Genomic DNA, 26,569 nt, shown 5'->3' with positions numbered 1-26,569 from the left:
CACACTTCTATAAGTCATAACCATTTTTAAACTGCTGGCACAGACTCAAGAGGGTATAAAGACCTTAACGAATATCTGGGTGTCAGACTAACACTTATGTAATATTTAAAATGTAAAACCATTTTAATTTATATTTCCAAGTAGGAAAACTATTTCACCATAATACACAAGTACACAAATAAAACAAATAACCATAAATGTTTATGTAGGCTATATGTGTTAATACAAGATAACATGTTAATGTGAGCATTACTACACTCAAATTAACTTAACAATTTATTGTGTATTATTAATTTGCTTATTAGTTAGAATAATAATAAAGTATTTATAATTTTCATAGTAGCCTAATAAAAGGAACAATAATGACACCTATTATTTAAATACATATTTATCAAGTATAAATATCAAGATATATATTTCTATAATTACAGCAGTAATTTATTTGTTTATTTTTTTTAATGGAGAAAAAGAAATCTTACACATTTTACATATGTACTGTATATAAATGTACTATAAATGAATTTTAGAGATTGGGTGCATGTGTTTTGTTTTTTTAAGGGGGGTCTTTCATAAATTCACAGTATGCCCACCTCTTCAGACACCACTACACCACTGCTACTGAAGTAAATTCACGCTAAAATAACAACGTATTTGTAGGTGACATTTCTTATTTCTTATAATTGTGTGTAATTGTTGTTAATAAGTAATCGACTGATAGACCTCTGTGTGCCTTGGAATTAACAAAAGTTCTCTATTTGTAAGGGGGTGAAAATATTAAAGTAAAAGTGTAGATTTATAGTAAAAAATTACTTAAATATTGATTCATTTCTCATCCACACCTGTCATATCACTTCAGAAGACGTGGATTAAACCACTAAAGTCTTATAGATTACTTTTATGATGCCTTAACAGTATGTGCTTTTTGGAGCTTCAAAGTTCTGGTCACCATTCACTTGCATTGTATGGACCTACAGAGCTGAAATATTCTCCTAAAAATCTTCATTTGTGTTCTGCAGAAGTAAAAATGTAATACACATCTGGTATGCCATGAGGGCGAGTAAATGATGAACTTTGTTTTAATGTTGAAAAAATAAGTGCACCTGTAACTCTTTTCACATACAGCATTAAAAGGAATAGTTCACCCTCATGTTGTACCAAACCTGTATGATGAACTTAATTTGTGGCACACAAAAGGAGATGATAATCAGAATTTTGGTCTCCATTCACTTTCTTTGAAAGATAAAATGCAATGAAAGTGAATGGTGACTGAGACTAGCATTCTGATTAACATTTTGTGTTCCATGGAGGATACAAAGTCATATATGTTTGGAACAAAATGAGAATGAGCAAATGATGACAAAACTTTATATATATATATATATATGTATATATATATATATATATATATATATATATATATATATATATATATATATATATATACCACCATGCCATTGCTCCTGCACAAAATGCTAATATCAACACATTTTCAGGAGAATTAGAGAGAGAGAGAGAGAGAGAGAGAGAGAGAGAGAGAGAGAGAGAAACACTTCACATATTTTCATACCATAAAATACAGTATATAGTCAAGTTGATTTATTTTTAATACATAGTCAGATTGCTTTGTGGTTGCACAGTCAGATTCTGCCCTAAATTAATAGCCAATCAGCCATTGGGGCCCCAAAGCCTCTCAGGCAGCTGGGGCTCCATCCTGCCATCATCTCTGGCTTTGTGTGACGCAGATTGTAAAGACACACAGCTCTACAATGAGTCACATCTCACGCCAGCACTCTCAGAGATACGACTGGCATCCAGCCTCCAGCCTACCTCCCACGGCACACCCCCCCAGCCACAAACCACACACTATACTGGGCCATGATTAAGCCTCACACCTCCATCTGCAGGGAAGTGTGGGAAATGTGGGATATGATCATTGAGATCCAACTATGTAGGAGTAGACAAGTGAAACAGAAGCCAGAGAGAGAGAGAGAGAGAGAGAGAGAAGATAAAGGGGGAAAAGTGCACCCTTTCCCATGACTCACACTATCTCAATTTAGCGTACTGTTATGTTGGTTCTCGTTTGTTTTGCATATTGTGTGATCTCCAACTTTCTAAATGACTACTTAGCAAACTGTTATGTTGGTTCTCATTTGTTTTGCATAATGTTTGATCTCCAACTTTCTAAATGACTATTGAAACAAAAGGTCACCCATAAAGCCAGTAGTCTGTTACTGTCACTGAATCTTTTTGGCTTTATCAAGGGCTGTTCTTTATCTCTCATTTTAAGCAAAGTTCGATAAAAAAATGCCAGCTAAGTTCTATTGTCCTTGTGTTTTTTAAATTGAGGAGTGCCACCATAAACACTGGCATTAAAATAATAAACTTCCTTTGAGAGCACACCAGATGGCAGTGTCATACACATGAAAAAGTTTATGAAAGCCCATTATCTTCATAAATTGTTATAATGATTGACATTATTCATGCTCATATAAGCAGTTTTTTCTTATTGTTGTTTTCTAAAAATGTCTATGTATTTCGCCTACATTTTTGCTTATAGCCTTCTTGGAATGATCATAAACATGTAACTGTAGGGTTCACCTCATGATCTTACACTGTTATGAAAGTATGTGACAAATGAATCTTTCAGGAGCACCATATTATATCCATTATGTTCATTCCTCTTTTTTTCCACATTTTTGTGTTTTCGTAATTTAGACTAAAGTATGTTGAGGATTATTCAAAATAATCGTTTGTCATTGTAAAGGAATAATGGACTTCACAGTTTCGCAGTGTGTCAGCTGGGAAGTGTGTTGTGAAGGGTTAACACAACTTCATTACATCATCCAGCCAAACAGGAGCGGCCATTTTTCTCCAACACCAACTGCTATTCCAGCGAAGAAAGAAAATAAATGTCCTGTCGGAAGTTTATTTTATTCTAGATGTGACCTTTATGTGAATTCACCTGATTTGGAAGCCAAAAACCACGGTAAGATTTCCTCCTCTCGGTCCCGACTGTTATGTCCTGGTGCCTGTGTATTGACTATAAGATGCAACTGTCAGACAATTGATTGAATGAAACACAGTCGTCTGTCTAGTACATCTAGTGTCTAGTACTGTCTAGTACATTAGAAGTGCTTTGACAGTTTATGAATTGGATACCTGCTCAATAGGCTAATTCAGAAGAATGAGTCATAAACTGCATTCTTACCTAACAGGTTTATTTGTACATTTTACCTTCTTAATCATTGTCCTCTGAGTCTCAGAACACTTTAGAAATTTTTGGGGTTGTACCTGATGAGTGACACCAATACTAGGGATACAACAGGGCTGAAGGCTCCACGGGGTAAAAAGTTCCATGGATTTGATTTTCTCCCAAAACACTAAATAGTATCAAAAACAACCACAGAACCTTCCTAAACACGTTTGTCACTATACACTGGAACATTTCCTGATCCATGAGATCTTTGCGTGTGGTCTCTAAAGGTTGATTTTGAGGCAATTTGATATATTTAATAAAAAAAAAAAATTATGTTGCAATAATAGCTGAAATTAACACACAGAGACAAAATATTTATTTATAATTTTCAGTTTTTTCAAATCAAACAGTTTTCAATAACTGTCCAATAATGAAAAGAATGGCATTTGGGGTAAATACCCCCCCACACACACACACACATTTGTTATGAAAAATGTTCAAAGTGGGCTCACATTGACTCATCCGATCATAATAGAGATTAGTTTGTTTATAGAATATTTTAGATGTAATTAAATGCCAAATATGTTTGAAATGAACAGGAAATGGTTTACTTTTTCTGTAGTGGTTATTTTGAGTAAATATCATCTTCATTTGTTACTGAATAAAACATTTTGGTGTCTCAAATTTGAATTAGTTGACTGTTTGTGCCCTATAACTACTGGCCCGGTATCTACACAATGTCACTTTAAACCCCCTAGGGTAGTGTGTTAAAAAGTTTTTGTTGTTTAAAAGGGGGTCGTGACCAAATACATTTGAGGACCACTGCCAACATCACCACTTCTTTTTTTTTTTTTTTTTTTTTAAACAGAATTTTAATCAAAACACTTTATGTTTGGGGTATTTAATCATTTATCACATTTACGAATTGTGCATTAGTAGTTTAAATATAGTAATGATTTCTAATTGTTCTCTGAAGTCCAAAAATTATGTCTTGATCACACTTTCTTGAAGGTAGTTAAGGGTTTATGAAGTTAAATAATTATGCATTAATTTAAATAAGTAAATAATGTAAATGATTTATAAATAATAGCTTATAAAGTCTGTAATTGTTCTTTGGATTGAAGACTGGCAGCTTTACACAATTTTTAGCATAAGACACCGTAAATGTTTCAAAGTATTTCTCATAGTAAATTTTAGAGGTCGACCGGTATAGTTTTGCCAATTGATCGGCACCGATATAACATTTCTGGAACTATCGTTTATCACAAAAAATTATCACACTGATTGCACCCAGTGGTGGAGCAGCTGGGAAGAGTCCGCTGTCGTTATACAGTATTAAAGTGCCCTCTAAAGGTGAGATAAAATCACTTCACTGATGCTGTGAGGTGTTTGTTTTGACACGTGAGACTACACTCTGCATGGAGAGAAACACATCAGATGCGGATTTAAAACATCAACAACGAAAATGTATGTATACAGTACACTAATGTACATCAAATCATTATAAAGTAATTCATTTGTTGAATAGATGCTGCATTAGTAGAGAACAGCAGTATGTTTGCTGACAAGGCTGGGGGGACACTAATATTAAAGCTAACCTCAAGCAGTTAGAACAATGTGACAAAAATACACGCAAGTCAAACAAATGTTAAATGTCATGATTTTTACCATTTATTTGCATTAGTTTATATCCAGCTGGTCACATTTATGCATTCATTAGCCAGCTAAGTTGCATATTTAAAGCTAGTGACATGAGAAAGCAAATTAATATCTTCATACAGCTGAATTAAATGTATAAAAAAATCAGAAACGCATCTGATTTCAATAAAGAAGTTATCCTCACTCTAATACGATGATTTTAGATTGTTCACATTCTTGCGCTCAAAAAGGCTAGACACAGCGCAACAAATACAGTTTAACAGAAAGCAGGTGTCGCAATATGCTTTTAAAGTTATTTTTAATTAGACAAATCATCTAAAAAAACAGCGCTCCTGCACGAGATGCTGAATAAATAAAAACAGAGAAACAAAGACGTTCATCTAGCACATGTTTGCATAGAAAAAACAAATGCATGGTTGCAAAAGGGTTCAGTGTGAACAGTCCCTTACAGTTGGTGGAGGTCTTTGGCCGTTGCATCTTGCTCTCTTATAAGCGTTTCTCAGATTAAGCAGTGAGTTGTTTAAATGCTTTTTCAGGAAAGATTTTCAACTTGGAAATGTGCATCTCGAGATACTCTCATTGGTTCCAGTCTGTTGTGTTCCATCTTATTGAACAGCAACTGGCTTGTGCTCATAGTCTGAGCCACTTCACCACCGAATACCACTGCTGTCTGTGAATATTGCTACTCTACATATAACTGTACTGAATAAAAATATTTGTATTTCGCTGTTATAATGAAGCTTGAGTCTAGAGTAGTAGGAATCAGTGCAAGTGAACACCATGTGAACTGCCTATTGCAATGTTTCCCCCCTCATTTTACTTTGAATTAACATTTGAGAATATGGACCGACTAAAACTTTTTATTTGTTTATTTTATGCACAATGAAATGCTCTTTTTTTTTCTTCTTCTTCTTTTTTTTATTAGCCAGGAGTTATGTGCTGAATGTGACAATTTTACCTATATAGATGATGGATAGATGATGGATAGATGATGGATGGATGGATGGATGTAGTTGACATTGGATAATACAAAATGTAATTAAACTATATTCTGTGCTTCACTTCAACTCATCAGCTATGAGGGCATTGAGTGTAGATTTAAGTAGTCTGAAGCTATTTGTTGCTAAATGTTTGTTATTTAGTTCATTAAAATTTATTTAACTATGCACACATTCATGGCATAATGGGTGTGTCTGCAAAGCAGCATTGTTGAATGCTGTCACACAGTGACCTTTGGCTTTTGTGTGGAGGCATGGTGGCTGAAACACTCCCAGTGTTTACTGTAAGAGAGACAGAGGAATTATTCTACAATGCAGCAGTCAAAGACACAGGTAGGGAATCCTCAAACTGGTAGCTTTATTACTTTAATATTTTCTGGACCGTAGGTACATTTTCCTTGTAATATAGAATAGTAAAAAAAAAAATATTATTATTTTTATATTTTTTTCAAAGAGCTCAGCGAAGGACATGGTAAATCACAAAGGGGTGTGGTATGACCTATAATGCCACTATACGTGTGTTACTTTGTTTTTAACAATTTGCAGCACACTGTAATGCATTTGAATTCCCAAATAAGTTATCTCTAAGTAGACTGACAAGCACCTAAGACTGGAAGAACCAGATTATTCTTGATATTATTTTGGCAGATTTTCATATTAATTAACTTCACTATAATGTGCCAGGCAAACCAGACAGAGTTGTCCAAGTTAGTGCATGTGTGTTAAAGTTAAGTATAATATTTGAATGCAGCTTTTAAAGGGCAGGGCCATGTGTTTTAACTCTGTATATCTGTGCCAGTTTGCCTGCAAAGAATCAATTGCCAACATAAGTTCACAGGTTTCCCCCCTTAAAATAAAGCATCCTTCTCTGATGACTGACTAAATCTTAACCACCACAGGTGTCAGTTCACCACAGTATATTTCACATATATGAGTCCTTCCTCGATCAGTACGTGCTGAAAAATGAATGGCAAGGAGTGTTCCTATTGGTGAATCAAAATCAAAGGAATTCTGACCATGTTGAAAAGAACTGCCTGTGTTTTTAAATCGCCTTCCATCCAACAGTCCATATCCATATGTCTAGTGTGTGTGTGTGTGTGTGTGTGTGTGTGTGTGTGTGTGTGTGGACCTTTGGACCACATCTGTGCTCAAGCAGGACTTGGAGTGTTGGAGGTCCTGGTATTTATAATGATTGTAAGCATGGTGTGTCCCTGGTGGTCTGGATATTGTTTTCCTATTCTGCTGCATTGCCTGTTTGACTGAAAGTTTGAGGCTTCAACATTGTTATCGTTACCTGTAATCAACGGGCAAATGTTATTTTGAGCATTTAAACTGTAGTTTGAAAAGTTCCAAGTTCACAAACAAGAATGAGCTAATTGCTGTTAAAGTAAACATCATTCAGGTAAATTTTTTTATATAATTTTTTTTATTGATTTTAAATGGATGTCTGGTAAAAATAGAATTAGGACAAATACAGTAACAGTTATTTATTTCTGCACAATAACATTCCAGTGTGACTTTGATCACAGGAAGTTAACATAATTAGTAAGTCAGCACCGCCAAACAAAAATATAAGCTTTTCAAATGATTTACAAATTTGCGTGTGTTGTCGTTCTCCGACAATGTTACATAAAGGATGCCTTTGGTCAGTATATAAAAGTGTAAAGATGACACAATAGGTGACACATAACATGTCCATGGTTAAAATCAATATGCACGTATCAGAGAAAGTGTACATCTTACATCCTGTAACTGGTCACAATTGAATTTTAGTTGTACAAAAATGTATATTCTGTTATCATTTATTTACCTTCATGTTGTTCCAAACCCATATGACTTTCATTCTTCCATGGAACACAAAAGGAGATGTTAGACAGAATGCTCTGTTTCAGTCACCATTCACTTTCATTGCATATTTTTTCCACAAAATGAAAGTGAGGCTGTGATTCTGCCTAACAATTCCTTTGGTGTTCCATGGAGAGACAAAATGTGAAATGAAAATAATGAAAGTTACAATATTGGGTGAACTATCCCTTTAAGTATTTCGCCATTTTTAATGACCTTTTTGTGTGTCTCATAAAAAATGGTTCTTCAGGGTGACCTATGATTTTTTTTTTTAAGGACAAATATTCGATGTAATCCCTCAATTAATTTAAGGTCACAAACGCTGCATACAAAATTATGCTGTTTAAGATGAAGTTTGGGATGAAGGATGGGATAAATATCTCATGTCAATAATTCTAGTAACTAACTAGTAAACAACCAGACTGATTACACTGTGAATTCAGCCATAGTAGGTTGAAATTTGTGCTGCTAAAATCGTCTGTGCTTTTTGAAAATTTATCTGCTGCCTCCAGTGGCCGAAACTGGAAGTGTTGTTGAACGTATAGGCATGTGTGAGTGGGTGAAATGGTCACCGAGTGGCACCAAAAGCGAGTTGTGTTTTTAGTTGTAAATGATGTTAAACAGTCAACAGGAATTCATATTCTATTAACCCTCTTGGGTCTGAAGACATTTGTGCTTTTTTCAGTTGCTTAAAAACATATTAATGGCTAAAGTCTGAGAACACTGTATTAAGCACAAACTGGGCTACAATAATATGCGAGCAACATGTGTGTACATGTTTGTATTTTTAGAAAATAACTTTTATGCATGGTTTTTGAAAAAACTAAAATTTTAAGTCATTGAAATAAGGCCATATAACACATAATAATTATTTGTCCACAAGCCTTTTGAGAACTGGATCTTGTAGCCTAGAGTTTTTGCTATAAAATTATGTGAAAACCATCCTGATCACTCATTCATACAAAACAATATAGTAATTGAACTTTTGTAAGACACTTTTAGTGTTAGAAAGGTAATATGCGAGGAGGCGTGAATGATCATGAATATGGATTGCAATTCACACCTGAGAGACAAAAGACCCTTCCCCTGGGCCTATCAATGAGGGATTGAGAATGAATGTGAGGAGACTTAATGATCAAAATTAAGTTTTTAGAAGAAATATGACTATACATTTTCTTTACATAAAGACTTTACTTAATTTTAGACCTACACTACCATATAAAAGAAGTCTCTTCTGCTCACCAAGACTGGATTTATTTTATCCAAAATACAGAAACAACATTGATATTCTGAACTCTTTTTACAATTTAAAAGAACTGTTTTCTATTTAAATATATTGTAAAAGGCAATTTGTGATCAAAGCTGAATTTTCAGCATCATTACTGCAGTCTTCAGTGTCACATGATCCTTCAGAATTCATTATAATATGCTGATTTTCTTATATGGGCATATTTAAAGTGCATTTTACTCATTTAACCTGAACACATATTTGCAAGCACAAGCTTTGTTGATGACTACTAGATTTATATCAAATATAATCTAAACATATTATTTTTATATCGTGTATATGAGTGGTGGTGGTGTAGTGGGCTAAAGCACATAACTGTATATCAGAAGGACACTGGTTCGATCCCCACAGCCACCACCATTGTGTCCTTGAGCAAGGCACTTAACTCCAGATTGGGAGTTATTGTAATAAGTGCACTGTAAGTAGCTTTGGATAAAAGCGTCTGCCAAATGCATAAATGGAATATAAATATATCATATCATATTACATACCATATTTATATTATACAGCATACAATTTAAATACCTGCTTTAGCTGAAACAGCATTTAAATGTAACTACAACTTGCTTATTAGGACATATTTCAAATGTCAATACTCTGAATCCAAGTCTGGAAACAGTCTCACTAGTAAAATATGTACATGTTTATATAAAATAACATGTCAACTAAAGAAAACTAAATTACTTACTCGTCCGAAATTGTATCCTCGGCTGGATCAAGTCTCTCTTCAAAATACAAACGTTCATCGGCGTCCCGCTGTTCTTATGAGGAAAATGTTAACTCTTCCTTAATATCCTGGAGTTTCATCACATGTGTATCGTTACAAACACGCAGAAAAGTTGAGTTGTGTTGTGTTTACATCAAACCTCACCATCGGGGGCGTGCACCATTTGCATTGATTGTCTCAGCACATTAGCGTATGAATGGCGCACTCTGCTGGTGGGTGTGATCACATTAGCTATAATGAGCTCTGCCAGCTGAAACATGTACATTGCTTTGTTTCATACAGATTACATTGCAGGAGAATATTTGTTTTAAATTGGAATTATTTTATTTAAAAGTAGATATTTTAAGCTTTCTTTAGGCATATGTTTCATGTTTGTGTGATAAGTATTTGCGGAGTTTAAGTTCATTTTAGTGATGTTCCTGAAATATGCTCGTGAACACAGAGACTGCTGAAAGCGCACCCTTTTTATTTTCTTTATTTTACAAAAGCACAAGATTTTGTTGTTATTGTGATGAGTCTCTAATGATGTCTTACACTTATCTGTATACCCAAAAAATGACGGAGTATTTAAAATTGTTTCGGCTGTAATCACAAAAATATCCAGCAGGACGTGCCGGCGTGTCCGTCGACCCCAGAGAGTTAACCATATGCCCTGACTCAAACCCCAACACTAAACCTAAGCGTCAGTGGAGCAAACGTTTATCTTCGGATGAAATTGCAATGTCCAAATCACGGTCGTCATTTTTTATGAGAACGCAATTACTAACTGGTTGTTATTATTCTAGTAGAAGTCATTGTCAAGTTGGCTCTGAATAGAAACTGTGTGGCACTAGTGTCTGATGCTGGTATGTTTCTGTTTACCCAGTTATAAAGGAGAACACTATGAAAGTGCTTATTTAATCTCATTGGCCATTATTTGAAATGATCAACAGGTTTAGGTCATTGTTTTCCCACATTGTGGCTTGATGAAAATGGCCCACTATAGTGAATCATAGACATCCGTAGTTCGGAAAATAGCTATTAAAAACTGTAACAGGTAAAGGATGGGCAAGGAGTAGGCGGGAACCGATTGAACAATAAACAATGTTTAATGATAAAACACAGACACATGCAGTATAGCCATGTTCATCTCTCCCCATCAGCATGCCAATTGGCTGACAGCAGGCTATTTTGGTTTATGGTTTAACGATGACGTCTCTGCGGACTCCTTGCTCTGGGCCAATGGTTTGAGGGCAAGTGGGAGTGGTAAAGGCCATGTGCACTCTGCTCAGGAATGGCCACTTGGGAATTAGCTGGCTTACTGGGAAAGTTGTTTGCAATGTGGGATCATTTTTGGGAATGGTAAAGGAATTTTTCCCCTCTCTTTCCTTTCCTCACTCAAGCAGGTCACACAGTGTTTGTTTTGGTGCTGACTACTGATGCCTCTGTTCTCTGCACACACATGGAAAAGCATTGGAGGGGTTTCTGTTTTATTCCAGATGCTTATTCTGGCTGGTCTCACAACTATATTTAGTAACACAGCTGACCCCTTCTGGTTTATTGTGGATGAGTCATGCAGTGTTTGTGTGGGTTGAAGTTCTCATTGTGTAGTAATGCTGTAATACTGCCATTATATAGTCAGCCAAATACATTTGGATTCATGTTTGGACTTTATGGAACAACTTTTAACTATTCAAATAAACACAATTGAAAAATCGACCCAAAGGAAATTTCCCATTTAACATGGCAAACTCAGTTTAGAGACTTAAAGGGATGGTTCACCCAAAAATAAAAAACTTTCTTCATTTATTCACCCTTATTGTTCCAAATCTATATGACTTTCTTTCTTCCATGGAACTGACAGCCTCAGTCACTATTCACTTTAATTTCAGTTTAGCCAATTTCTGTTTCAGTTACAATTGAAAGTCCATTATTCCATCACAATATGTGATTTGTGTTTAAATCCCCACACTACAGCTGCAGTCGGCCTCCCATGGGAAAGGTCAATTGTTTGCACTGAGTGCTCCATCATGCAGGTTTCCACTTCCTGTTCTAGGTGATGTGTAAATGCATCCCAATGCAATGCATCCACAGCAGATGAGGTGTGGCAGAACTAGCACTGACCATTCAAACCAAGTCAAGTTTACTGGCAGCTGGCAGTACAACAATGTCCTCACATGTCCCAAGTTTCCTCTTCAAAATCTAAAACATAATTATCTTCGAGGTTTAGAAATCGCGTGTGATTAAGATTAATTGCTTGAGTGTCACTGAGATGGACTACTTGGTGATCCTTTGCGAGAAAACAGCAGAAAGATTTTAAACTCTGTTAACCTGTTAACCTTTGCCAGAGCGCCAGCGCACGGAAGAGTTTTTTTCCCCCACAAGTTTAATGTTTATGAGTAGATTTAACGTGAAAGAACATCATTAATCTTGGCAAACTATATATCATTTTAAAGGTGTAAGCCTCAAGCATCGATGATAGAGCTCTGTTTTTCGATGAAAAGCTTATAACGAATGTATTTCTTGCATTTATGTAAGCAGTACAGATCAAAACACACGTAATCAAAAGCGGAGTACATACCAGTAGTGTCGTAATAACGAGCCACACACGCATCCACTGCTAAAAGTTCCAGATTGAATGGAAAGGTGAGGGTCCACTGAATAACATCCCATAGAGCATTTTTAGTCCAAAGAAACAATAACGTTATAACATCGATGGTTATTCCTTTGTTTACATCGAGTTTCTTCAGGGTGAAGTATCATACTTGTCGGTTATGCAATAAAATTATCCATAAAAACAGACTCCGGTAGCCGAGCGTTATATGGGTGTGTTGCTTAGAGTGTAATGAACAAATTAAGACCGCACACACACACACAAATACAAAGATAGGCAATATATAGGTCAAAATATCCAAACACTGCGGTCAGTTTTTTGGCGTCATGATATGCTGATCCTATTATTTTGTCTTTACAACGAAAGCCAATGAAAGAATTGAAATTATATGACTGATAGAAAATGTAGCCAAGCAGTGCACGATTCCAACGATACCCGGGAAGTCTAAATTCCTCGTGAACAAGATGTTTTTATATTTATTTGAATCAGCCACTCTCTATTGAGGAGCTAACCTGCGACGTAGGCTGTGACCACACCCCCGTCATTTGACAACAAACAAGCCATAGTAAAAAGACGGTTCCCCAGTCAACATCTGTTTTCGCGTCTTACTTACTGGACGGATTATCTCATCAAATGGATCGTCAAAAGAAGTTTTTTTCTGCTGAAGATGTTTTATTTGCGATCACTCGAAGCAGCGATTGAGGGTGATATGCTTGAGGACGGAAAAGATGGTCCAATTTTACATCGGTGAGTTGCTATGTAACATGCACACATTATACGTGTCTAAACGACTGCCCATCAGTTTGATTGTTGATTTATGAATGCTGTCTAAACGACTGCCCATCAGTTTGATTGTTGATTTATGAATGCTGTCTAAACGACTGCCCATCAGTTTGATTGTTGATTGAATGGCCAGCCACATAAAAACTATACAGAATTATTTACTTGACATGCGGTGCTAATTATCTTTCCATTCTTTCCCATGAAACAGCTGTGTGGATTATTTTATAATTGAAAAAGCATGGAACAGTGTATATGATGACTAAAATAGCTTGCAGTACCCTTCATAACATTTGGTCATTAGGTTGCTTTTTGAGGTATCCAAGGAGGCTTCTTGGTACCTGGACATAGTCTTGGAAAAATATTGCAGAAATCTCATTTTTCATAATATCTTCCTCAAATGTGAAATATAAACTGATGAGACTTGTGGCTTTCAATCGATTACCTAACTGGATTCCTCCAGGTTTGTTTTCATTTATTTTTTCATAAAATAATGCAATGTTACTTGCAGTACAAATTATCTTCAAGACACTTTAAATTCTATAAATGTTTGTCTGTGTAAGTTTTTTCAACTTTTACATTTGGGTAATAAACTCCAAAGTGTCTTCTTTTTAAATATGTCTAAATTGTGCATGTAGAGCAAATTGTTCAGTAACTACAATTATTTTAGTTTGGGGATGTCATTTCTGGGGATGTGCCTCGCGCAGGGGAAGGGAGAAAGGGAACCGACATAGTCTTGGAAAAAAGCTTGCAGGAACCCCATTTTTCATTATATCTTCATCAAATTTGAAATATAAACTGATGAGACTTGTGGCTTTCAATCCTTTACCTAATTGGATTCCTCCAGGTCTATTTTTATATATTTGTACATGAAATAATAAAAAAAATTTTTGAAGTTCACATTATTTATGATGCACTTCAACTTTTATAACTTTTTATTTGTTTGAGCATTATCAACTCTGATTTATTGTTAGTAGAGTGCCAAGTGTCTTCTTTCCAAAGAGACCTTAATTGTGCCTGTGGTACACTGTTCTCAGGAGCTATATTTATTTTAATTCAGGTATGTCATTTTCAGCTGTGAGCCCCTGAGTGGGGGTGCAGGTTAACAGGTTAAGTAAGATTGAAAGTAGAGAATTTGAGCATAAAGTCTGCCGGGGGGGTTAAGACATGTATGTGTGCTGCTGTTAAGACATTCACCAGCCTGTTGTTTTTAATTTGTGAAAGATAACAAGACCACAGTGCACACTGAGTCACTTAAACTGCCTTCAATGCTTTCCATGGAATGTGTCTTTGTTTATCTCAATAAAGCATGAAGATCTTTAGTCCACGTATTTAGGATTACATTTGTATACATTTGTCATTGAAATCAAAAGCAATAGCAAAGGTGAAGCTGGCCTAAGACTTTAATTTAAAAAAATATAGAATATTTATTTCCTTCCTCACTTTGTTGCCATATGCAGAGTAGAAGACATGACCCAAAAGAAACACTTTTTAACTACATGGCAATTCTTTATGTAAGTGTGGAAGAGAACCCAAGTGTAACCGACTTCAGGGTGGGTAGATGAGTTTCAGTTTAAAGGGATAGTTCACCCAAAAGTGTCCCAAGTCTGAATGACTTTTGTATGCAGAACACAAAAGGAGATGTTTTCATGAATATCTCGGTCCATCTTGTCAATACAATTGCAGTTAATAGTGACTCACTTTAGTCATGTGTCATGAAAGTGATCCATTCAACTCGTCCGTCAAAGTCTTCTGAGGGCATACAATAGTTTTTGGTGAGAAATAACCCAAAATATACAGTAAATAATTTTTCATTTAAAATCGTGACATCCTTTGCATGTTCATGAGTACATTAGAGAAGCTCTTTTACAGTGGCTGGCATGTTCAGGCAAATTAACTATAGAAGGGGTTATACGAATGGATTGACCAAATTTTTATGTGAAGTTTAGACAAACATCATTTTTATCTTCAAAAATTGTGCAACTTAATTTGCATTTTACAAATGCTAAGTTTCTTTTTGTATTTAAAGTCCACTTGGCTTAAAATCTGTTTGAAGAACACTTCTTATAGTGTGAATAAAGATAAAAAGTAACCACAGTATTTCAGATGTGCAAAAGAGACAGATGCCGACTGAATATTTGTCGTGTGTGTGTGCTTTAATTCATATGAATGTCTCCCCTTTTTTAGCGGAGGCTGTGTTTGAGTGTTGAGTGCAGACTATCATGAGCTTGTTTACCATATCTCTTGATGGGCTCTTCTGTGGAGTGGCACACATCCATAAATATCTGTCAAGCTATTGTTTAGTTGTTAATCAGCCCACAAGCAGATTACAGTTTCCAAAGCAACTGCACTGATTAGATGCAAACCACCCTTCCCTTTCCTTGTTCTCTTCACATGCTGTTTTGCCAGCTGGAAGGAATGTTTCTAGTTTAATGTCTCTTTCGTTTAATGTGAGCCTATTGCTGTGTGTTTCAGAGACACCATGACTTGAACTTCAGTGAACTTCTACAGGAGCACAGCGGCACAGAGTGTCCTTCCCCTTCCTGCCCCTCTTCTCCTCCGACAGGTAAATCTCACCCTCAGATGTTGACCTTTTATTAATAGCATTGCAAAACGGGCTCTTTAATGGACAGTTTTCTTTAAACTGCTGTTTTTATTATAAGGGATAGTTCACCCAAAAATATTAATCATTTACTCACCCTTATGTTGGTCCAAAACCATTGACCTTCTTTCATCCATGAAACACGAAAAGAGTTGTTGTAGAATGTTCAGTCACAGTCGCCATTCACTTTCATTACATTTTTAGTATTGCAGTAATATTAATAAGTTAATGGTGACATTCTGCCTAACATTGCCTTTTTTGTTCAACAGAAGAAAGTAAGTCTGGTTTGAATTAACATAAAGGTGATGACAGATTTTTCATTTTTGGGTAAACTTTTTCAAATTTGATTTGGTTTGATTCCACTAAATCCCACTGTCCTTTGCATTTAAGAAGTATTTAATTATTTGAACTGTGAGTTATGATAAATATGCAGTGGTGAATCTATTTATGAAGTATTATTTTTATCCTATTGCATGATTGCTGAATTTTTTTGAGTTTTTATTATTGGTTTTTATTATTATTAGGCCTATATTTTTTTTATTTTGACTTCTATTTATTTAGTTTTTTATATTATGTTTTTATTTTATAATCTTTTTTTTTTTTAGACTGTTGTCCAAGAAAAGATTAAAAAATCCATGCAATGTTTTAAAGGCAGGTACATTGTTATATTGAATGAGGACTATAGCACCATCTACTGAGGGATTCCAAGTAAAAACTAGTTAACAAGGTTTCTGGCCTACTAATCAAAATATGGCCCAGTAGCCATGCAGAGTTTTAATGCATTGAATTTGAGTCTTTTATAAACGACACCACGAAGTTCTCTATACCACTTTATCATTGTATGAATGCCATAAGAGCTTATTTAGGGATAGTAATTCTGAACGTAGACTTCTCCAGATAAAACGGTAGGCTGATGATCCACTTGTGTCAAGTTAATGTCATAATGTCTCTTACAGTAGGTGGTTGAGGTGCATTGAGAAACTTGGGCCATAGAGATGTGCCTTTGCATGTTCTCACCATAAACTCGGCAGAACTCAAGCCTTCAGAGAAAAGATCACCATGAGAAGATGGTGGGTGTTGTTTGAGGAATCATTGAAGCAAGAGTTCTCTCTGAAGACAAAAACAGTTATTTGTCTCCCAATGCTTTGTAGTGGATTACTTATAATACTTAGCGATTGTGGAGCGGAGGGGGGCAGGGCCGGGTCGGAATAGCGCGCGCCCGGTCCCCAATCGGCCTGATGAGGCGCGCGAGGGATAAAGGCGGCCGGTGACGATTGTTCGAGAGAGAGAGAGAATTACGGACATGTCCGTCATGTGTGTTTATGTTTGTGCTTTGAGTTTTGAGTTTAATTAAATATGATTTATGTTGACAAGCCGGTTCTCGCCTCCTCCTTGCCTATCCTTTAACTGTGTTACAGCGATTTTGTAAGGCAGCTTGGTTTCTTACAGTTTGTTGATTTGATAATAGATTACATTTCTAAAGGGTAATGGTTGATTTAAAAGTTTTTAAAGCTGAATAAAAAAATTACACACTAGCTTGAATCTTTTTACTTGTCCAGGCCATCACTTTTAATAGAGGCAAAGCTCCATCCTTCCACGAAGAGAAAATCATTTTTGATTGCGTGTGAGCCTCCAGACAGACGTAAGTCTCTTTCAGGGCAGAATAAGCAGATGCTGTGGGTTTGCCAAGCCAGATCCACTTTGTCTTTGGCTTGGCATGGAGGGGAGAAGTAGCCAAGAGTAGGATTTGTCTTTGACAGTAGCATTTGCATTCCAGGAAACCTGTAGCCCTAGCTCCTATCAGTCATCTGTCAACTGTTATACTGCGTCTTTGAATTGCAACCTTCTGGACACAGAACCAAACTTCTGTTTCAAGACAGACATAGTGCAACAAAACATTCTCAATTTAGTTAGACACTTCTGAATTAAGAGAACCTTCTTTGTCCGTTGAGTTCATTGGTGTAGCAAACAAAATTAACCTCAACATATTCAAATTATTTTTTAACAGACTATATTTTGTTTATCAGGATCCTCTTTTGATTCTATTCTGATGAAGGAGGTGAAGGAGTAGATTGTTTGTTAGACTTAGATTTAAGCTCTCTTTCATCTGTTCTGTTCATCTGCTGATTTCCCCCCTGGATTTGATTTTCAGGGGCATTGTTTACGTTTCTGAGGGCAACTTTTTTTTTTCTAACCATTTAAATCATAAACAGTCACAACTATTGAACTGTTCAGCAGTGATGGCAATTTGTAGGTGAACAAAAAGTCTAATTCGCCATGGGTTCCCTCTGGATTTTACTATGGGGTTTTATAATGGAAGTTTTGGATTTATGAGTAAAATAAGGTCTGGTTAACATTACTTGACGATATGTGGCCGTTTTGCTCTACAACATATATTACACACTTTCATTCCTGAAATCAGAATTTTGAAGCCGCCGACTTCAAGTGTGTAATACATGTTGTACAACAAAATATCTCAGCCCAGTATGTCCTTAAAATGCAAGTAGATTGTGTGATATAAAAAAAATTAGTACGGTCATAAAAACGCATTTGTGCATGGGACTACTTTATTACATGATGAATCAGAATCTGCCGGTGCTGGTTCAAAACAAATGATGCGTCCAATCCTAATAATGTTAATAATTCAGAAAGATACCTTCAGAAATAGTATCATGGCTTGTGCTGTTTCTAACAAGTTATTGGATAAACAAGGATGGGTGGCTGGGTGTGTGCGCGTGTGTGTGTGTGAGAGAGAGAGACGGAGCGTGTGCGATCACCTGTTGCCACACCCAAGCAGAGATGCTGTCAGCGTTCTGAAGGTCAGCTTTCTCAGTGGAAAAATAGCATCCAAGCGGGGGTATTTCTCCCTATTTCTTAATAACCACGCAAGAGTCATTCACTATAGAAACAGCGATGTCCCCCACCATTTTAAACAGTGTGTATCCAATGTGGATACTCTGTAAGCGCCTCGAGTTCTTTAATCAAACAGTCCTTTGTGTCTCTCAGCTGCAATGAGCCTTAATCCTGAAATTGTTCATTAAAGCCGTTTAAAGCAATGTCCTAGCTTATGTAATGTAGCGGTAATACGAGCGATCACAGAGTGCTGTTTGTGTAAACAATGACTAACAGATTCACTTTACGTCACCAACTGGCTCATATTACACACAAAAATAATCTTTTGCCACCACCTGCTGGCTAACATATGTCATTTCAAAAATAAAGACTGTAACTCCTAACAGATCTGCACTGCTCTTACGCCTTAGTTTAGAATGGCACAAATACAATATGAGTGATACACACAGTGAAGCTTCCGAGTGCTGATTTTGTCAGACCATCAGTGCTCATCGAACGTTGCTTGTCCAATCAGATTCGAGGACCAGAACTAACTGTTGTATATAAATAAATAACAAAAACAGAATAAATTACTACAGGGAAATTTTTGCCCCCACATTTTGTAGTTTGGAGGCTTTTTTGTCATTTTGCTGGTGCATTTTTGCCTCAAGCCCTCAGTTTCTGACCTGAACCAACTGTTTGTGAAATGTTTTGCTTGAAAAGTGTGCTTGTTACCTTTCTTTCAAATAAATGCCACTTGGTATGATTGTTTTCTTACATAATGTGATTACATTTGTACATTTTAATATGTGGCATTATTGTCCAAATATTTTGCATTCACTGTACCACTGACAGATCTCTTAACCTTGAAACTGTTTACTTGGAAACTATGGAAATATAAAAGTCCCCCACTGATGGCCAAAACCACAGCCAATGAAATTTATTTAAAGCAATGTAACATTGTAAAGTCATAGAAGAGTGATTGTTAGAACTACACTGGCACTGCAGCTTAAAGGGATAGTTCACCCAAAAATAAATCTCATTATTTAATTAACCTTTTGCCATCCCAGATGTGTATTACTTTTTTCATCTTCTGAACTGAAATTAAGATTTTTAGAAGAATTTATCATCTCTTTTCGTCCATACAATGCAAGTGAATGGGTGCCAAAATTCTGAAGCTCCAAAAATAACATAAGTCAGCATAAAAGTAATCATAAGACTCCAGTGGTTAAATCCATGTCTTCTGAATCGATATGATTGGTGTGGGGGAGAAACAGATCAATATTTAAGTACTTTTTTAACTGTAAATTATCCTCCCTGCTCAGTCAATTTCCACTTTACTTTCACTTTCAGATTCTTCTTGTGTTTTTGGGGATTCACATCCTTCATGCATATCTCCCCCTACTGGGCAGGGAGAAGAATTTCAAGCAAACAATTACTTAAATATTGATCTGTTTCTCACCCACACCTGTCATATCGCTTCTGAAGATATGGATTAAAAGGGATTTCACTGTTCAGTTGCATACAATGGCACTGTGGATGGCCACCTCAGTGTGGAGCTGTCCAGTTCTTTTGCTTTTTTTATTTTTTATTTTTGTCCTGTGTTTAGTAATGTCTTTTCAGTCAGTTTCTGCATCAACACGGCTTCCAAACCGCGCTGCCAAGCATACATCTAATGAATCTCGGCTCTCTTCCTAATAAAACAGACAAACTACTTCTTCTAACCCATACAAATAAGGACTATGCTAACTCTGCTGCTCTGTGCTTCATGGAGGCCTGGCTGAGTGAAAAAATTCCGGACAGCATGTTATATCTGCCATTCTTTCAGCTATTCAGAGTTGAACGCATCGTAGAGTTATCGGGGAAAATGAGTGCCGGTGGAACATGATTTTACATCAGTGCAAGTTGGTGTACAGAGGTAACCGTGTTGAAGAAGATGTGCTGCCCTAACATAGAAGTGCTCTTCCTCAACTGTAAGCCTTTCTACTCATCACCGGTTTTCCTCGTTTGTTCTGGTGAGTGTTTACATTCCTCCACAAGCTTATGTGAGCATATTGCTGCAACTGCTGGCTGATCAGATCACAGACTCGGAGCAACAACACCCGGACTTATTATTATTCTTGGGGATTTTAACAAAGCAAACCTCACACGTGAACTGCCCAAATACAAACAGTACATTACATGCCCAACCAGAGACAGAAATATACTGGATTACTGTTACACTACATTAAAGGATGCATATCGCTCTGTTCCTAGAGCAGCTTTGGGACTCTGATCACTGTCTGGTTCATCTTCTTCCAACATACAGTCAGAAACTAAAATCAGCTAAACCTGTAGTTAAGGCTGTAAAGAGATAGACAAATGAAGCAGAGCTGGAACTACAATCCTGTTTTGACCGCACTGATTACGCAAAATCTTTTTTGTGGATTTCAGCTCGGCTTTCAACACAATCATCCCAGCTATTCTCCGGACTAAGTTAAACCAACTCTCTGTACCCATGTCTATCTGTTAGTGGATTACCAGCTTTCTGTTGGACAGGCAGCAGCTTGTGAGGCAGGGAAAATTCCTGGACAAGCTGGACAGATACTGAGACATACATCAGTTTCTTTGAGGACATGTGCATTCCTACTAAGGAATTATGTAACATACAACAATGACAAACCATGGTTTACAGCAAAACTTCAGCAGCTTTGTCAGGCCAAATAGGATGCTTACAGAAGTGGGGGGAAAACATCTTGTTTAATCAGGCCAAAAGCACACTGACAAAGGAGATTAGAGTGGCTAAAAGTAGCTACTCTGAAAAGCTGGAAAACAAGTTTTCAGCTAATGACCCTGCATCAGTGTGGAGTGGCCTGAAAGACATTTCCAACTACAAGGCACCAACCCCCAATACTGTAGGGAATCAACAACTGGCTGACGACTTGAGTGTGTTTTACTGTAAATATGAAAAGCCCAGTCTCAAACCCCACTCCTGCTTTGACCTTCACACTAACAGCAACACCTCCTGCAACCATCCTCCCCTCCCCTCCTGCTATTCAACCTGCACTTAAGATCTGTGAAGAGGATGTGTGCTTTGTCTTCTGGAAACAAAAGACAAGAAAAGCGCAGGGCCCAGACTGTGTTTCACCCACTTGTCTAAAAGCATGTGCCAACATGCTGGCCCCCATCTTCACACAGATCTTCAACACATCTTCACAGCTTCCTCTGCTTGAAACTCCCGCCATCATCCCTACCCAAAAGAAACCCAAGATTGCATGACTTAGTGACTACAGACCTGTTGCCCTGATGTCTGTGGTCATGAAGTCATTTGAGAGACTGTGTTGGCCCACCTAAAGAACATCACTGTGTGACAAATCAGGTTTTCAATGTGGAAAGGAGGAAGCAGGGACCATGTGAACAATCCACGTCAGACCTTTAATAAACACTTTTCAGTGTATAACAAAAACAAAAACACGCACTGCTTTTCAGCCAACTATGTATAAACAAAACGCACATGCACAAACAGGCTTCCTGCATCTCTCTCTCTCTCTCTCTCAGCTCCGGCTACATTTTCTCCCGGCTGATTGCTTTCATTCTCCCCCAGATGCCCCACCCCAACACACACACACACATATACCCCCATTGCCCGACTCAGGCCAGGTAGCAATCCGGCCTGACTTACTCACCCACATTGCCTCATTGTGAAAAAACCAGCAGAGGTTGTACTTCCTTCATCATCTGAGGAAATTAAAGCTGCAACAGGTGTTGCTGATCCAGTTCTACTCAGCAGTCGTTGAGTCTGTCCTCTGCTCTTCATTATCTGTCTGATTTGGTTCAGCTACCAAGTCAGACATCAGGCGACTTCAAAGGATAGTCCGGACTGCTGAGCGGAATATTGGTACTCATATTCCCACCCTCCCAAGATCTGTACACCTCCAGAGTGGGAAAAGGGCTGGAAAAATCACTTTGCACCTCATTCCCCCAGCACACCTCCTTTTTGAACTGTTGCTCTATGGCTGCCGCTACAGAGCACTGAGTACTAGAACAATCAGACACAAACAGTTTCTTCCCTTAGGCCATTCACCATACGAACAGTTAAAACTGCACCAAATACTCTCCATTGTGGCAATACAATCATGTGCATATTTAACTATTCATTCATATTTATATACCAGCAGTAAATCTCATCTGTTGTCAGATTTTTTAAATCTATGGCCAGTTGTGCAGTCCACCAATAACATTAAAGTGACATCAGAAGGAACACCTACTAGCGACAAAGTCGCTGGCAGTGTGAATGAGGCTTAAGCTATATGGGAAGAAATCGGCATGTTTGATTTGTCTAAATCATCCAATGTATAGCTACATATATTTTCCCAGTATGTTTGATCATAAACCTGCTGTGACAAGTTTTTAAACTTGTTTGCCTTGTTCTTTATATAGCCCTATGTTCATTTAAAATGTTTGTTTCATAAATCTTCATGTCTTTTGATTTATGTAAACATATATTTTTCTAGTGCAGTACATTGCTAAATTAGACTTAAAAGACATCCTTGTCTTAAGTAGCTTGTCTTAAGTACCATGATGTAGATCACATTGCACAGGGAGCATCTGTTAGAATAACACATTAAACAGCTGGCCCAGACTTGCTGCCTGCATATACTCCCATATACCATGTCTTGGATTGGATCAACAGCAAGACTTATAGAACCTACACTTTTATACTGTATATCAGCCATAAGGATTTAAGAGTTTTTATAGGGTTTACCAGGAAGACCGTCAAAGTAATTTGATTAAATACATGGGAGTGTATAGTAAAAGGTTTGAGGAGGTTGACAGGTCACATTTCACATATGCTATTTAGAGGAACCTCTGTGGAATAAGAGCAGTTCTGGGGTTTACTGTCTCCTGCTTTCATCCTTTTCTTGTGGGTTTATTACATATTTTGTTAGGGATCAGTGTGAGTCAGCGATACACGAACAGCTGAGCTACGTTGTTGACCTTGTTCTTGTTGAGGTTTGTTAAAATGGATAGTGCACCCACTAGATAGTAACTTCTGTCATCATTTACTCTCATGTTGTTCCAAACCCATATGACTATCTTTCTCCAATGGAACACACTAAGCTTTCCTTCTTTTTTGTGTTCCACGGAAGAAAGTGAAAGGAGTAGGAACAACATGAGGGTAAGTATTTTATGACAGGAGTTTCAACCTTAAATCCATTAGAGCTTTCTAATATTTGTAAAAACTGTTAAATACTTGAAAGCCTTTTGTTTCTTTTTGGCAGACTGCCGTCAGAGGTTTCCACCAGTCCCGCTCACTAGCCGTGGTAGTTTCCAGAAAGAGACCCTCGCCTATCCCTACGCCTGAGGAGATATGGAGCCTCGAAACAGTCTGGGAATGGAGCGAGCCTCTGTCACACTGGGGGTCCTGGTGCCGAGCCCACGGAGTGAAGCGGTGACCCATGATTTGGAGGAACTGTCTCTGCTGCCCACTCAGTGCCTTCCACCCATTAAAGAGCGCAAGAACGGTGAGTAGGCCCATTTGGCCGTGCTCTCAGGCCACTACTCCACTCCCAGGCTCCTATTTCCTTGTCATCCATTAAACTGCCGCCTGATTTGACACTGAGAAAATAAGGCCTGCCAGACTGTTGAGTAATTTGTTTGTGGTAAGATGTGGGGAATTACACAGGAATTGCGAGTGAAAGCCAAAATATAATCATAGCTTAAGCGCTCCCTTTAAGTCTTTTCCAAAGTGTTCTTGGCTCATGTTAGGGTGTACGACTGGTAAACTAATGTGATAGATTTTGTGTCAAAAACAGTTACTGCTATTCAACTTTACGGTTCTGAAAAATTGCGTTGAATTCTTGACCCTCGTATTCTGTTTGAGGTTTAAAAATGGCAATGACAATATTTAGGCTTGAAAAGTATATTTAACATTTATAGGAATAGTTCATCCAAACATGAAAATTCTGTCATAATTTACTCATCCTTATGTCTCTCCAAACCTGCTTTAAAGATTAAGAAAGTTAAAAAGGTATCACTATGAGGCTTGTACATCATATTCCAAACCTTCTAAAGGCATCCGATAGGTGTTGGTGAGAAACAACCCAATATTAAATTCCTTCTTAAGTGAAAATCTTAACATCTGTTTCACGTTCATGAATGCATGAGAGAAACGTGTTCACAGTGACTCACGTATACACATGAGAACTTGCGCTTTGTTGCGCTAAAAACAATTCAATTTCTCATGTGAACTATTCCATTTATGTATCATGTTGATGCTTCATGACTTTTTGTAATCTTATGAGAGCTGATTATAAATAATGTTTAATATGATAGCATGCGTCAAAAGTCATCCATCTAAAATTTGTTCTGTTTGAGGTCTCAGAGGCCTCCGAAATAAAACATGAATCATTGTACATACTGAGGTTCTCTGACTTGTGTAAACACTGGAGAGATACAGAAATGTCAGTGTTTTATTTTGATTTCTTTTATCCTACTGGTTTTCGATTAGGTCTGATGAACATTTTCAAGGGGAAATAAGAAATACATTTCAATACTCGGTTATTATTTGTATACATACCTCAAACATAAAAACAGTTAAGTTGGTCTCAACAGAACATGAGGTTAAAGACTTGCTGTTCACTGTGATATTATCATCTTTCCTTCATATTCATTGCCTATTCTGTCTGGCTCTCACAATAGTGGCCAAATCTTCTGTCTGGAAATGTTTTACTGTATATGAGCCCTAATGGGATGGCACAAAAGGGCTGGTCCAGTGGACAGTCTGGCAGTGAACCATGTCCAACTACCCTGCGATAGCTCTCCGTCTACAAACCGAGTTGACTACAGAAAAGGTTTATGTCCCATTCCCTGTACACATTCCTGCCCATGAGAATGTAACCATGTCCTCGGGCCTGCCGGTTAATTTAGGGAAGAGAGACCCCATCAGGCATGTTTGTATTTCAGCTCCCACAACTGGACTCTCGTCATAACGTTTTGTTTTAATTAGCATTTATATGCGACATGTTACCTTGAAATAGACTTGAAACTATGACTCACTCAGATACTTCAATATTTAACATGACTTTAAATATTTAGTCACGTTAAGAAGTTTGTCTGCCCTCCAAAAAAAAGAAAACGTTATTCAATGCCTTTAATTCCTGTATACTAAAACAGTACCATAATTTCCGGACTATTGAGCGCACCTGAATATAAGCCGCACCCACTGAATTAAAAAAAAAGATATTATTTTGAACATAAATAAGCCGCACCTGTCTATAAGCCGCAGGTGCCTACCGGTACATTGAAACAAATGAACTTTACACAGGCTTTAACGAAACACGGCTTGTAACACAAATAAATAGGCTTTAACGAAACACGGTGTGGCAGCGGGGGCGTGGTCAAGCGCCCGTCCGGGAGAGAAAAGCGGTAAGGGCGCTTACATCAAGTGCTGAAAACTGTCACACTGGTGCCAGTGTGACAGTTTTCCCAAGAAGGACACGTGAAGCAGGGCACTTGACATTCCAGGTAAGGCTTTTAATGGCCACAGCAATGTTTACAATCAATTTTATAAAGTTTCTCAATTCTTGGTCTTCTATGCGCCAACATTAGACTGACCTGTGTCTGTCTGTCACTCACTCACTCTCTCTGCTGCCTTTTTATGCCGCTCTCCCCACGCTTACTGAAATTAGACACAGGTGATAGACATTAGCTCAGGTGTAAGCGCCCTTACCGCTTTTCTCTCCCGGACGGGCGCTTGACCACGCCCCCGCTGCCACACACGGCTTGTAACAAAAAAATAATAATTAGCAGTAAACAGTAGCCTAGCAAGAAAGTCATTGGTCACTATCTTCCTCCTCTTGTGCACATGAAACCACTGAAGTCATCTCCTTCGGTGTCGGAGTTGAATAGCCTCAGCTTTAGTTGTCTTTTTGCACTGAGCCAATTCATCACGCTGCTGTTTCCAACGTCTCCCGTGCAGCAGCTCTATTTACTTTTCCAACAGCCAGATCAATGGCCTTCAACTTGAAAGCTGCATCATATGCATTTCTCCGTGTCTTGAGGGTGACA

The 26,569-nt window shown here is 37.5% G+C and overlaps 1 protein-coding gene across 2 annotated transcripts in view; it reads left to right on the top strand.

The window, feature by feature from the left end:
• The first annotated feature begins 2,861 nt into the window (after positions 1-2,861).
• Positions 2,862-26,569, top strand: part of LOC127648028 (myocardin-related transcription factor B-like) — a 51,219-nt gene continuing 27,511 nt past the window's right edge. The window contains exons 1-3 of one of the 2 annotated variants that reach the window (XM_052132593.1): positions 2,862-2,986; positions 15,562-15,652; positions 23,782-24,024. In XM_052132593.1, coding sequence (XP_051988553.1) covers positions 23,871-24,024 — 154 coding nt within the window. In that variant the 5' untranslated portion in view covers positions 2,862-2,986; positions 15,562-15,652; positions 23,782-23,870. Of the gene's footprint in view, positions 2,987-15,561; positions 15,653-23,781; positions 24,025-26,569 lie in introns of those variants that run through there. The other variant, XM_052132592.1, reaches the window with a different exon arrangement.

This window comes from Xyrauchen texanus, chromosome 8, assembly GCF_025860055.1.
Source record: "Xyrauchen texanus isolate HMW12.3.18 chromosome 8, RBS_HiC_50CHRs, whole genome shotgun sequence".
In the NCBI taxonomy this organism is placed as follows: domain Eukaryota; kingdom Metazoa; phylum Chordata; class Actinopteri; order Cypriniformes; family Catostomidae; genus Xyrauchen; species Xyrauchen texanus.
Note: the sequence above shows the minus strand (reverse complement) of the source record. Positions and strands in the feature narration are given on the sequence as shown.